At 41.6% G+C, this 14,728-nt stretch overlaps 1 protein-coding gene across 2 annotated transcripts in view; it reads right to left on the minus strand.

Annotated features, from left to right (window-relative positions):
- Window positions 1-377: 377 nt before the first annotated feature.
- The window catches only part of CYP27C1 (cytochrome P450 family 27 subfamily C member 1), a 47,814-nt gene continuing 33,463 nt past the window's right edge, over window positions 378-14,728 (minus strand). For both annotated transcript variants that reach the window (XM_090046077.1, XM_090046076.1), the window contains exons 6-9: window positions 13,816-13,982; window positions 12,420-12,498; window positions 5,329-5,532; window positions 378-3,220 (exon numbers count right to left, since the gene is read on the minus strand). In XM_090046077.1, coding sequence (XP_089902203.1) covers window positions 3,104-3,220; window positions 5,329-5,532; window positions 12,420-12,498; window positions 13,816-13,982 — 567 coding nt within the window. In that variant the 3' untranslated portion in view covers window positions 378-3,103. The remainder of the gene's footprint in view (window positions 3,221-5,328; window positions 5,533-12,419; window positions 12,499-13,815; window positions 13,983-14,728) is intronic.

Genomic DNA, 14,728 nt, shown 5'->3' on the forward strand with positions numbered 1-14,728 from the left:
TCATCCAGGTTTTCCTTCACAATAATCAAATCCTCCTCTGTGTTAACATTTCCCAATCTTGTGAAACACTTTTTTTTGCTAATTAATTAATGAAAATAGTAAATTAGATTAATCTCAAAACTATTCCTTGTGGAATGTTTCTCCAGCCTGCTAGTTCTCCCCTCAACAACACTACCATCTTCCCTTTAACAAATTCCTTACCCACCTTATAAATCTTGTAGCAATCCCCAACACCTCAAGCCACTGGAATCATTTCCCATGCATCAATTTCCCAGTTATAAAATGTTTCCTTCCAACATGTTCAAAATCTGGAGATACTAGGGAAAAGTGCTACTGTGAACAACAATACGAAACAAAAACTGAGACATCTATTTTATATAAATATTTTATTAAATGCACCAAACAAGATTCTTTATCAAAACAAATCAAAGCTTTCTTTTATGAGATGAATGAAATTCTTAAAATTACATTTCTAGAATTCCTCTTATACTGTGAAGTATCAGCTTGGAATTGGTATGAATTAACAAAAATATCAGAATACACCAATAGTTGCTCTCGACCAGCGGTTTTCAAAATTTTGAGCTGAGTGCCCCTTAGAGTTACAATTTTGTTTGCGGCCCCCCCACACACACACGAGCAGCACAGCTAGGCACAGGGCACTCTTCATCCTAGCAGCCACCACGGCTCGGCTTGGCAGGTCAGGCTCCACCCACCGCGGTTCCAACACCTCCTGCCTTGGCCCTGCTGTGGCTCTAGGCTGTGCACCTACCGCACTGGGCTCCCAGAGACATAGCAGCCCACTGGTAGAGCCTGCCTGGGGCTCCCCACCCCAGCATTCCCCTATGAGGCCACAGTGGCACTGGCTCCTTGCAGACTTGTTGCCCATGCACCCCTGCACTGCACCCCTCCAACATTCCTTCATGCCCCGCTAGGGGGGTGGCTCCAGTTTGAAAACCACTGCTCTACACTAATGATGATATAACAGTGCAAAATACAGGTCTCATAAGGAATCCAAATTTGGATTCAGAGTGTGGCCCTTCTGCTCTCAGTCAAGATATGCTGGGAGTGTCATGGAAGCAGCAAGCTTAACCCTTATGAAGTTACAAGTTTTTGTCTATCTTTTGGATAATATTCAGATGTGTAGACTGGCTCTGGAGAAAAATAATCCAGTCTCAGAAAAACGGAGTTAGTGCAAAGCTGGGTGTTTTTTGGAAATGATATTGGAAAGGAAATAAAAAACACAAGAAAAATAAAATAATAACATAAATAGCTACATGGGTATAACTAATACAGTTCTGACTTCTTTGATTCATTGGCTATCTATACAGATGTTTAATACTCTGACAAAATAGATGAATGACCTTACAGAGAAAAAGATTTATATAGCAGATCCATGAAAAGGAGCAACATTACCCAATCCTCAAATTGGTACGTCCAAGAAATGCAGAACTGCCTCTGTCTGCAGAGCTCAGATACACAAAAGTATTATACTACTAAAAGTAAAAATGAATTTAAAAAATCATTTTTACCGTATCTTGAACTTTTTTGATGGCTGCATGGGTGAAGAACAAAAGACAAATTAAGAACCCCAATTTGAAAACTAGTTTCTTGCATTTCCATTGTTAGAAGGTTTATGAACATTAGTAAGTAAACTTGCTTACATTTATTCTGCCATTCCTACACTAATAATTAACTACAGATTATGAAATAGTTCATTTTACTTTAGAATATTCAAGCTGGAGCTTTTTTGTAAAATGGTTCACCTCAAGGCATCATAAAATATTCCACAAGTAAAATGTTTTCCTAAATAAGGATTTCTTTTATATTTAAACTTGACCTCTTGTGATGTTAAAGACTTCCCGTTAGCTGTCAGAGATAAGACTTTAAAGCATTTGCTCCTTAAACTGGTTGCTAAATGGTCAATGAATGGCAAACTGTCGCAGTTATACTTAAATCCTACAGAGGGCACTTGTGTACTGAATCCACTGAGCAATATTCTACAACGTGAAATGTCCAGCGCTTACATTTAAAAAGAGATAGTTAGGATAAACATTACATGCTTAAAAAAAACGTAAATCTATGCTGCTAATAACACTTTCTCTCAGAGGAAATGAGAACATGTAAATAACAATTTGTTATCATTTTATCATGTTTATCATCATGTTTGAGAACTATCTCTATAACTTCCTTTGTTGGAGCAGTGAAACTAGCTGGTTTTACATTTTGCTTTTCACATATCAGCACTATTATGAAGTTGGGCTCATAACCCTGTAATGTGATATCAAAATCTTTATTTCTTAAAGTTTAATTTTGGAAAAGTATGTCTATAGGCAATAATGAATTGAATTGGTCCAATAAAAGAGAGCAGATTCACGCAGAGAACCTTGTCTGCCTATGTCCTTAGACCAACACGGCTACAACCTACACCTCTGTAATGATTTATAAATACATTTTTAAAACATTCTAAATTTTCAGTCTAAATAAACTGATAGGACTTTTGCCTTTTTAAGAAACTCCTTACATTTCCAAGTACTGAAATAATTTTTATTTTTTATAAACATTGTGCAAATATTTCTGCAAACTAAGTAAAGAAAAACTTTACTGATGACCCCACTGCTGTGTGGGGAATTCTAAAAATGACACTTCTGGGGAGGATCAAAACCCCAGAAAATATCCACGTATGGACTTAAGTTTGAATGCAGTACATTGCTATCACAGAGTCTCTCAAAAGCACATGAAATATTTGTTTCATGTTTAAACACTCTAGAAAAAGCATAGGACAGTATGCAATATCTGAATTTTGTACTATTGTTTCAGTGCATCCATGGCCACCACCAGAAATTGCTCCAGAGAAAAATGACTTCCAGTGCACAAAGGAAATGTTTCAGTTTATGTTTCTATAGATTCCACATGAAATTTCATAATTATCTACTATGAGAGAGTTAACTTCTCTTGCATATTGCTTCAATTAAGTCAGAACATAAGGCCTGCTCATTTTACAGGGTATCCACAAACCAGTGAACAAGAGAACGATCATCATATTTCATCCTATGCAGGTCTATATCTCAGAAAAGTATACCAAAATTTACTAAACTTTAGATTCTTACTTCCTGTTAGCAAATTTCACATTGATGGAATCTCCAGGAGTCAAAAGTCCATGGGTTTTAGCACGAACTGGTTTTGTTTTGGAAGAAATTTTGATCTCAAAATTTTGAAGCAACTGGAAAGAAACATATGGTAATATTAGAAGTATTATAAAGCAACAAGATTATAATGCTCCACAGAAAACCAGCAACAGCCCTTTAAGTTTGTGAGAAACAACATGTATGGTGTCAACTCTAATAGACTCAAGTAACATGGTTCCCCTGAAGGGAAAAATATAAAGCTGTCCCAGAATGAAGAACCTGGTTGGCAATTTTGTTTCTGTAGTGCAAAGGGATTTTCTACAATTAGAATAAAACTTGTCTTTTTGATCTACGAAATTCCTCAGAGGTCAGCCCAAAAGTGTGCAATTAACTCCCACAGGAACTAAGATTATAAGCCTCACCAACTTCTATTCTAAAGGCAAGGTGTCTAAACACCAAAATCCAATTATCTGTCTGAACAAAAGATGAGAAAACAAACATGAGGCAGATTGCTTAACACATTACTGGAAGGCACTCAGAAAAAATCAGTGATGCGCATAGAAGAAACTAATTAGAACAGAATAGGATAAACAGGCTGCCATTCAGTCAAGGGGAGTCTGCTAACGTTAAATAATTATTCTTATGACATCTCCACTGAACCAGCAGGAGACTGAACACAAAGATGAGACAGCAAATGTTTTGAAGTGGTACAGAGCAAATATATAAAATTACAAAGCACATTTGAGGAGACCAGCTGTGAATACAAATTATGGAATCACAGAAATATATGGATGGAAAGGATGTTTAAAGGCCAATTTCTCCATTCTCCTGCCCTAAAACAGGATCAAGTATACCTAAGCCATCGTTACCAAAATTTCTTTAACCTGTGAGTAAAAATTATCAAACTTCTCTAGGCAGTCTGCTCAAATGGTTTACAACAGCTGCATTCTTCTTATACACCCATCAGTAGACATACTGAGCTCGGTTGCAATCCACTGGAGAGCAATCTCTCATGTACTGGAAGATTTTGTATTTCTCCTTCAGACTTCTTTTTGTTAGGCTGAAGGATTCAATTCCTTCAGAAGTCATGTTTTATAAACTTCCTACCATTCTTTCTGTTCTCCACTATATCCTCTCTGTTTCTTCTCCACTCTGCACTCAAGTGCAGATCCCAAACCTGAACATAATATTTTGGGTGAGACCTCACTCCTACTGAGTGAAGAGAGGAATATTACCTCCTGTTAAAATTACCCTCCTGTTAATACATCCCAGAATGACATTTGCCTTTTTTTATATCAGCATTACATTATGTCCTCATATTTCATTTGTGCTGCACTGTAATCTTTAGATCATTTTCTGCATTACTTGCTGCGCTACTTACTGCAAACTATTCAAACTGATCTGAATATTTATGTGCATTTTGGAGATGAGCTACAACATAGGGATTGATGGGAAAGCTTTCTCTAAATTGTGAAAAAATAAGAAAAACCCAGAAAATATATAAAATAGAAAAGAAAGACAAAAATAAATGAGGACAGGAAGAACAGGAAAGGTGGAGAAAATAACATTTGACTTGAATGTTTGAAATTATGGTCCACTTCAGACTAAGGGTTACAAACCTATTTCACTTTCTGGTAAGTGCCTACTTGTTCTTAGTTCAAACATGTTTTATACAAAATCTTACAAATAAGTAAACACTCTACTGTAGGGGTGGCCAATCTGCAGCATGAGTGCCGTAAGTGACCCAGGCAGCCTCTGTGTGTAGCAACCAGTAGACTAGGGAGGGGACAGACAGCACAGTGCCAGACAGGGCAGGAAGCAGAAAGCAGAGAGGCAGATCAGGCATGGAAAGGGGGTCAGAGTTGCACCTGGGAGATTTTGGGGTTAATTTGTAGCATGCCTGCCCAAAAGATTGGCTCTCACTGCCCTACTGTGTGCCAAGAGAGTCTTTTATTTAAAGGCTGCAATTCATTCATTAAAATTCTGCTATACTTATCATTTAATTTCCCTGATCTTATACTGGATTGTGCCATATCAGAAGTACCTTCTGTAACATGCTTAATTCAAAACAGATCACTATGTGTTTATCAAAAGTCCTGTGACAGGATAACGCTTTAGATATAAAAAAGGGATGTCCAGAGGTGATTTGCATAGCAAGAATGTACTGATATATAATCTTATAATCTTGTCACAAATTTCTAACCTGAATCAGTGCAAGGTGAATTTCCAGTTCTGCAATTCTTTTTCCTATACAACTGCGAATGCCATAACCAAATGGGATGGAACCAAAGTTGTCTACTCTGTCCATATGGTCTTTCCTCAGCCAGCGCTCAGGTTGGAACTCATTTGCCATTGGGAAATTCTCTTCATCGTAAGATGTAGCATAATGACAAAGTGCCAGCTGGGTCTGAAAAAATATTTGATTTTATGTTTAGTCAGTTTCAGGGCATGAACAAACAATTCATGTATAATTTCTGTAACATGAAATATAATGAGAATATGATATAAATATCAAGAGATTTGAAAAATTAGATCCTCTTCTCAGAGTTAAACTGGGTTAATTTCAAAACCTTTTAGACTCGATTAAAGGTTTCTCGTGACCTTATATTAAAAAAAAAAAAACAACCTTTCCACACTTGTTGTCTCCTGTGTTAAATAAACAGTGCATGCTACACACTCAAAAGAAAAGGGAAATTGCATTTATGAAAATCAGACAACCCAGACGAGAGTCTCAGCTACAATTATATAAATGTACTTATATATAAGTGTACTTGAGAGTGGAATATTGTCATAGGGGATGGCAAAGAAGGATATGACATGAAAAAGAACACATCAGAATTTATAATGAAGAGGTACAAAGGACAAAAGCCATGTGTATTTAGGGTTGTTGGTTGTAGCTCTGCTGGTCTAAGGTCATAGGCAGACAAGATTCTTTGGGTAGATGTGATATATTTTATTGGACCAACTAAATAATTGGAAAAATAGTTCTTTACAAGCTTTTAGGCACAAACACTCTTCTTCAGGGATAAGGAGAGCCTGCTGGTATACAAATCGCACACCATTAGAGTTACCATCCTTCCCTGGACCATATGTAGAAAATCCTCAAACAATTGCATCCCAGAAGAAAACCCAATTCTTAAACAGATCTTTCCAGATCACCCAACTTGGCCTTTGAACAAGCACCAAACCTCACCAACCTCATCCCCAGAAGCAAACTTCCTCATCCCCAGAAGCACACCAAATGGATCTAAGGCCATGCCAGGACAAGAAATGTAAAACCTGCCAACACATCTCCACCACACTCCCCCCAATAACTATACCCTACAACGGAACCATCACCATTCCTGCATCTTACACCTGCACCTCCAGAAATGTAATATATCTCATCCAGTGCACTGACTGCCCTGATGGAAAATATGTAGGAAAAACCAAACAACAACTGTGCACCAGAATGAACGCACACTGGAAATCTACCTAAGACAAAAATACCCAGTTACCTAAGGGTGCACACCTCCCACAGGACCACCACTCTCTCCCCAATCTCTCAATTCTAATCCTCAAGGGTAATTTAAAAAACACCTTTTGTAGACGAGTCTACAAACTTCACTTCGTAAATCTACTGAATACAAAAAACCTTGGACTAAAATATAGATGTTGGATTTACAGCACGTTACAACCTGCCTGACATCCCATAACCCCAGGTAACCTGTTTGCATTTTACCAGCTACATCTTATCACTAGTTCAACATTCCCCCTTATTCTCCCACCTACCTGTCTCACACCTATTGTCTCATTCCCCCTGATCCTCACTGCCACACATTTACATTTTCACAGACCTGCATTTTGCATATTGGCTTCTATTCCACCCAGGACAGCACACAAACACCAACAGATTCTCCTTGTGCCTGAAGAAGGGTGTTTGTACCCAAAAGCTTTCAAAGAACGTTTTTCCAACTATTTAATTGGTCTAATAAAAGATATCACATCTACCCAAAGAAACCATATGTATGCATATAAGAGCAGACTTTGCCATAAGAATTGACACAATGCTCAGTTGCATCATTCTGAACAATTATGATTTTTTCTGTAAATATATATTAGAAAATGACCCATGGTTTCAAATATAAGAATTATGAGCCAAAACTACCACAGCAGGATTTGTATTTACATGGTTCACATACCTTATTCAGTTTCTCCAAAATCTAAACCTTTTTAAGTTACCAGCCTAATGGTTATGAAAAAAAAAAACTTTCCAAACCTGAACCAGCTTATAGGATCATAGGAAAATATGGCTGGCTCACAAAGTCATCTAGTCCAGAATCTACTCAGACGGGAACAACCCTGACTAAATCATCCCAAGTCTCTCTCCAATCTGCTGTTGAAAATTCCCAGGGACAGAGTGGTTCACTACTTTTCTAAGTAACCCATTCTAATGCTTGACCACCCTCAAAGTTAGAAAGTTCCTCCTCATCTCAAACCTAAATGTCTTCTGCTGCAGCTGAGGCCATTGCTCCAATCCTGTCCCCTATGGTTACAAGAAAAGCCCATCTCGATCCTGACCATAACTGCCCCTGAGGTATTTGAAGACTGTTATTAAATCACCCCTTAGTCTTCTCTTTTCTAGACTATGTAATCCTAGTTCTTTCAACCTTTCCTCCTAAGTCATGCTTCCCAGGCTCCATTTGTGTTGCTTTCCACTGGACTGTATCTAATCTGTCCACATCCTTTTTAAAGTGCAATGCCCAAAATTGGGCACAATACTCCAGGGGAGGCCTCACCAGTGCTGAACAGAGTGGAAGAATCACTTCCCTTGATTTTCAATTAATACTCCAAGCCAGTCATTCACCTGTCTATATATTTGCATGTAATTATTCTATCCCAAATGCAGGATAGAATAATGGGCCAACGAGTCCCAGCAGCCGCACCCCTCACCACTGATTGGCCAAGAGGGCTGACCATCATGTGGCCCCACCCCTCGCTGCTGATTGGTGAAAAAAGGTGGGAATCCACAATGGGCAGCCCTCTCTGCCAATCAACAGCAAGGAGTTGGGGGGGAGGGGGCAGCTGCTACCTTTCACAGATTTCATAGACACTGGGGCTGGAAGGAATCTCGGAAGATCATCGAGTCCAGCCCCCTGCCCGAGTAGCAGGAAGTCATCTTAGAGAACTCCTGGCGCTCTGATGAAGTGCCCAAACATTGATAGGCCAATGCGATCCCTATCTTCAAGAAAGGGAAGAAAGTGGATCTGGCAAACTACAGGCCCATCAGCCTGACTTCTATAAGTCTTAGAGAAGATTATCCTGCAGGTCTGGACCAGTGCAGAATATTCCTCCTTGGAGGTGGATCCAGTCCTCCATCCTTTGTAAATCTGTCTTTTTAGACACAGGAGGTCTGCTAGTTCCCTGGAGAGCCAAGGGGGCTGCTGTGCCCTTTTATAGTTTCATAGTTTCTAGGGTCGGAAGGGACCTAAGTAGATCATCTAGTCTGACCCCCTGCCATGGGAGGAGAGTACTGGGGTCAAACGACCCCAGCAAAGTGTTCGCCTAGCCTCCTCTTAAACACCCCCAGGGTAGGAGCCTGCACCACTTCTCTTGGAAGTTGGTTCCAGATCCTAGCTGCCCTGACCGTAAAGTAGCGCCTCCTGATATCCAGCCTAAACCTACCCTCCGCCAGCTTGTGACTGTTATTCCTGGTCACTCCTGGCAGTGCTCGGGAGAACAGGGACTCCCCCAATGCCTGGTGATCCCCCCTGATTAGTTTATAACAGGCCACTAGATCCCCCTCAGCCTTCTCTTTTGGAGGCTGAACAGGTTCAGGTCCCATCACCTCTCCCCATAGGGCCTGCCCTGCTGTCCCCTGATCATGCGAGTGGCCTCCTCTGGACCCTCTCCATGCTGTCCACATCCCTCTTGAAGTGCGGCGCCCAGAACTGGATGCAGTACTCCAGCTGTGGCCTGACCAGTGCCACATAGAGAGGGAGGATCACCTCCCTGGACCTGCTCGAGATGCATCTGTGGATGCACGACAAGGTGTGGTTGGCCTTCCTGACTGCCTCCCCACACTGCTGGCCCATGTTCATCTTGGAGTCAATGACGACTCCAAGATCCTTTTCCGCCTCCGTGTTGGCAAGAGGGGAGTTCCCCAGCCTGTAGGTATGGTGCCGGTTGTTCCTCCCCAGGTGCATCACTTTGCACTTGTCTGTGTTGAATCCCATCCTATTCTCATCCGCCCACCCCTGTAACCTGTCTAGGTCCGATTGTAGTCTGTTGCTCCCTTCTAGTGTGCCCACATCCCCCCACATCTTAGTGTCATCAGCAAATTTGAACAGTGTGCTTTTCACTCCTGCGTCCAAGTCACTGATGAAGATGTTGCTGCCTTTCCTCCGAGACAGAACAGACTTTGCTTGTGCATCTAGGATTGCTCCCTTGAGGAGCAACCACTCTTCCTGAACTCCCCTCCCCTTTGGGTTGTGGCCCTTTAGGGTCTCACTGACAAGCTCCTGAGCTTGTCAAAGTCAGCTTTCCTGAAGTCGAGGACTTCTGTATTGCTGACTGACTTGCCAGCTTTACGGCAGATAGTGAAGGTTATCAGCTCATGGCTAGCTTCCCTTTGATGGTTAGGTCACTGATTAGGTTGTCCCCTGCTGCCAGTACCAGGTTGAGCAGCATTTTACCTCTCATCAGCCTGCAGACTTCTTCCATCAGATAGAGCTCATCCATGCATGAGGGAAAGCTTAGCGACCATTTGGATTTGGCTGAGCACTCTTTCCAGCAGATGTCTGGGTAGTTGAAGTCTCCCATGACAACCATGCACCGAAAGCATGCAGCCTCAGCCAATTCCCTAGCACATTCCTGGTCAAGCTCTTGATCCTGGGTAGGACGTCTGTAGTAGACTCCCACCATTGTGTCCCCTGTGCCATGTTCCCCACTGATTTTAACCCAGAGGGTCTCCAGTGGTCCGCCCTGGGCACCAATGCCGGCTTCCAGGGACATGTAGCTTTCCTTGACATAGAGAGCTACACCCCTGCCCCTTTTGTCCACTAGATCTCTCCTGTACAACGTATAGCCATCTATACCCATGGTCAAGTCCTGGGTGGAGTCCCACCAGGTCTCCATTATCCCTATGACATCGTAATTATTTGTGTTAAGCAGGAGGACAAGTTCCTCCTGTTTATTCCCCAAGCTCCTGGCATTTGTGTACAGGCATACAAGTGTCCCTTTTGGGGCCCTTGCCTTGCTCAATGCTCATTGCAGGGCTGCGGCAGGGGTGGGGTCCCTTAAGTGCCTTGGCCTGCTGGCTTTGCAAGGGTTGTTCAGCAGGCCAGCAGTAGCAGTAGTCCCCACCATTCCCCAGAGGGCTTAGTTTAAAGCCCGGTGGAGCAGGTCAGCCAGTCTGGCTGAGAAGAGCCTCCTCCACAGTGGAGTGGTGGAGGCCATCCCTTCCCAGCAGCTCACTGCCTCTCTCACCGAAGAGCAGACTGTGGTCATGGAAGCCAAAGTCTTCATGATGACACCAGCACTGCAGTCTTTGGTTTGCTAGCTCAATACTCCTCTCACTCCTCAGTCCATAACCCAAAACTGGGAGGATCAAGGAAAACACCACCTGCGCCCCCAGCCCCTTAAGCTCTGCTCCCAAATCCCTGTAGCACTTCATGACCCAGCTGGGATTGCTCCGAGCCGTGTCATTCGTTCCCACATGGATAAGGAGCACAGGGTAGTGGTCAGTGGGCTGGAGAAGCTTAGGGATCTTCTCCACAATGTCTCAGATTCGGGCTCCTGGGAAGCAGCAGACTTCCCAGGCTAAGGGGTTGGGGCAGCAGATTGCCCCCTCAGTCCCCCTCAAGATGGAGTCTCCCACGATAAACACTTTGCATTTTGTCTTAAGGAGAACGGGTGTGGTAGCTACAGTTGAGCCTGTGCTGCTGGCAGGAGCTGGCAGCTTAGCAGGCTCTGCTGGGGCTGCAAGAGATTCATACCTGTTGCAAAGCTCCAGCGGGGTGGGGTCCTTGGTGCAGCGGGCCTTAGGGCCCTTGACCACCTCGGTCCAATCCCCTGGCTGGACAGAATGGGAGGTGTCCTCCCTTGCCCTGGAAGGTGTCCATGGTCTGCCCTACACCTCCAGGGGGAGAAGGGCCTGGCAGTAGGAGTCTATTTCCCGCTCACCATCCCTGATGGCATGCAATCTCTGGACTGCAGCCTGGAGCTCCTCCAGCTGGTGTGCCAGAGACCCCAAAAGGGAGCAGACCTTTGCTGTTGTGCTTTTTGCCTGCAGCTCTCCCACCCCGCCTATCAGGCTGTGAGGCCAGTTTGCAGTGGCCCAGAGGATTCCTGTCATTTCATTTTTAGTAAGTTTTTTTTACCTGGCAAATCTATGCCAAAATCGCAGGCATTGCTGTTTTCACAGGATTTCACAAAAAATGCAGAATTGCAAACAAGGTAAATCCCTACCCTTAAGACTTGGAATTGCCTCCAGAACAGTTACATAAGAAGAGAACAGAACAGAACAGAACAGACAAAAGCAAGTGAAATACGAGAGTAGCAAAAGAGAATGGGGAAGGACAGAAAACAAAGTTTAGAAACAATGACATTTACAAAGATGGTCACGTTTTCAAAATACAGAATGCAGCAAGTAGATACTTAAATAAACAATGTTATGGAACCTGAGGATCCATTTCTTAATAATTAAGACACCTGTATATTTCTCTGCTATTATAAAAGGACGTTACTGTGAATCAAATTGAATTTATATCCGTTTTGAAGATCACTTGAATCTGTCACAACAAAGAGAAAGAATGTTACTTTCTATGAGACTGATAGTATAAGTTTAGTATCTACCTAAAGATGCAGTCTATCTTTGATCTTTGTATACATCTCCAAATGGCACCAGTGAAAGTTCCACTGTTAATTGAGGGCAACTGGAATGCCTAGGTGTAAGTGGGCCCCAATTAAAAAAGAAATGAATCTCTCTCCATAGAATGAACTAGATACCTGAATTAGTCCAGCTGTAGAAATAACTGAAATATATGTTACTGTTCTGAAACCTAACCCAATTTGGGTCATGCCCCAAGGTTGGGAACCATTGTGTTAGGAAAACCTTTGCATTTACTCAAATAGAGAGAGAGATAATCTGTGATAAAATCCACTTTTTTCACACAACTAGTAAACCTTTATAAAGCTCGACACAGATGGTATCATAAGAAGTCATGGAAGTGTGTGTGTTTTAAAAGACTTCAAGACATACAGAAAATATAAAATTCTATCCTTCCCCCTCCTTAAGACAATTGTACAACTCACCCCTTTAGGTATCAAGTATCCTCCAACAATGAGGTCTTCTTGAGTCACCCTACCATTGCCTGGTAATACTGGGAATAACCTACAGACAATTGTTAACGAGACACTCAACATTAATTACTGACAACAGGAAAGCTAAATCCTATTTAGATTCCAAGGTAACATATAATCATCATGAAATGGACTGTGGCAAATACAGGTTCCAAGAGTTCTTATGATATTTCCACACCACCTCCATGTTGTACCAGAAACAGCACCATTAAGCACACCCCTCCACCTTACTCTCTCTCCATCACACCAAAATCATCCCAAATGAGCTGATTTAATCGCCTTAGTGCAGGACTTGACGCTTGCCTGACACTGGCACGCTGTCTCAGATATGCTTATAGAGGGGCACTTAAGTGCATGACAAAGGCAGCTACATTACCTCTTTTTCAGGATTTGGTGTGCAGAAAGCTAGAGTCAGTGGATAGGGAGTTCTTCATGGCATGGAGGTAGTATAAGCATGGGGCTCCCTGGTTTGTCAAGTGGTCCAAATATAAGACTAGGGGCTAAAAACTCCTCACTTTTAATTCTGTCTCTGCCAATGACAGGGGTTTTTTTTTTAATCCGCACCTGAAAAATAGGAATAATAAGTTGTCACTGGTTCTTAGACACCAGTTTGCAAGGAACCCCTGATTCAGAGGCAGGTATAGTTGCAATCATTTTACCTCCACAATCATAGCAACTGCCCAGAGCTAGCCACCTTTAAGGGAAGAAATAGAGTCATGTGTAGGTAACTTCCTTAAGAACTACAGAAGCAGGTAAATTCCCTTATATCCTCTAAGGAAAAATTTCTCCTACACCCACTGCTGAGGTGGTGTGGTTTCATAGTCCTCTACAAGAACCAATGCTTTAAAGGCACAGTCTAACTCTTATCTACAATGCAGACATGTAATGAGTAGTATAACTGTATTTTCTTGCATACAACACACACTTTCTAGTTGCTAGAAACTGGGGTGGGTGTTTCAAGTAAGGAAATACGGCAACAGCAATTTCTGCCCCTTAAGCTTCTGCCAAGCAAGAGTGAAATTAACTCTGCACACGATCCACATGGAACAAAAGAACAATGAGCAGTCTCCCTAGCTGCTGCTACTCAGTTACTTAGAAGGAGACCATCTTTCCTTCATTCTGCCCTTCAAAAACAAGGTATGTATGTTATTCCAGGGTGTGTTGTACACAAGATAATATGGTAATTAATAACTACATAGCACAGCACTTAATATTTTCTAAGTGTAATATAATATTATGGTGATCAGAATACACTGTACACATTAGTGGTACAATAATTAGCAGTAAGTAGGTAAGAATAAAGACACAAAAGCTTTAAATTATCAGTTTGCATTTATCTGCTACTTACCTCAGAGTTTCTTTAAGCACAGCTCTTATCATTGGCAATTTAGGGACATCATCTGCAGTGGGAACACGGTCCTTGCCCAACTTATTAACTATTTCTTCATACACAGATTGCTGAATTTCAGGATGCTTTGCCAACAAGAATGTTACCCAGGACAAAGTAAAAGAAGTCTAAGAAAAAATCAGCATAATCAGGAACAGCCAGAGTAGATAAAAATAATTAATTTAATGCCAGGAAAAACAAATCAAATGCCAACTGAGGATTCATTATACACACATTCACACACAGCCATAAAACAAAAGAGCTATGATTAACATCTGGATTTGTTACGGCATGATGTCAAGTTACATCATCATCTTCCTTAGCCCTTCTCCACCTGGAAAAACACACATACAAAAATTCCCTCCATATTTCTACCAAAAAGTAATAAGAAAATTAAACTAATATGAAATAAGATATGTAGGGCAAAAACCATCAACAGTAATGGAAAAAATTATTTGCTGGCTTTTAGTGACTGCACTGCATTTCTTCCCAACAAAAATATCTTGCAGGAGACAGAATGATGAAATATTACTTGAAACATTTCCAGAGACTGTAAACATATTTCTTTCTCCTCACAGCATCCTACTTGTCACAAAATTGATACAATATAGGCATCTGTTCATCTCGCGAGACAATAGATTTGGCAGAAATTGATATCACGTCTTCCAAAATTACATGTAATCATTTAATAAGCAGCGCTACAGCCTAACATGCACTGTCTAGCAGCTGGAAAGTTCTGGTGCCCAACTAAAATGGCATCATATTTTTCTTGTTTTATTGTGAAAATTTAAGGAGTACTAAAGGGGAATACTTGTGGAGTACTTAGAGGGAAGAAGAGCAGCTTTACGAATTATGGTTTAAAACAGCCAAATAT

Source organism: Crocodylus siamensis, chromosome 4, assembly GCF_052110815.1.
Source record: "Crocodylus siamensis isolate JL-2025a chromosome 4, ASM5211081v1, whole genome shotgun sequence".
Taxonomy (NCBI): domain Eukaryota; kingdom Metazoa; phylum Chordata; order Crocodylia; family Crocodylidae; genus Crocodylus; species Crocodylus siamensis.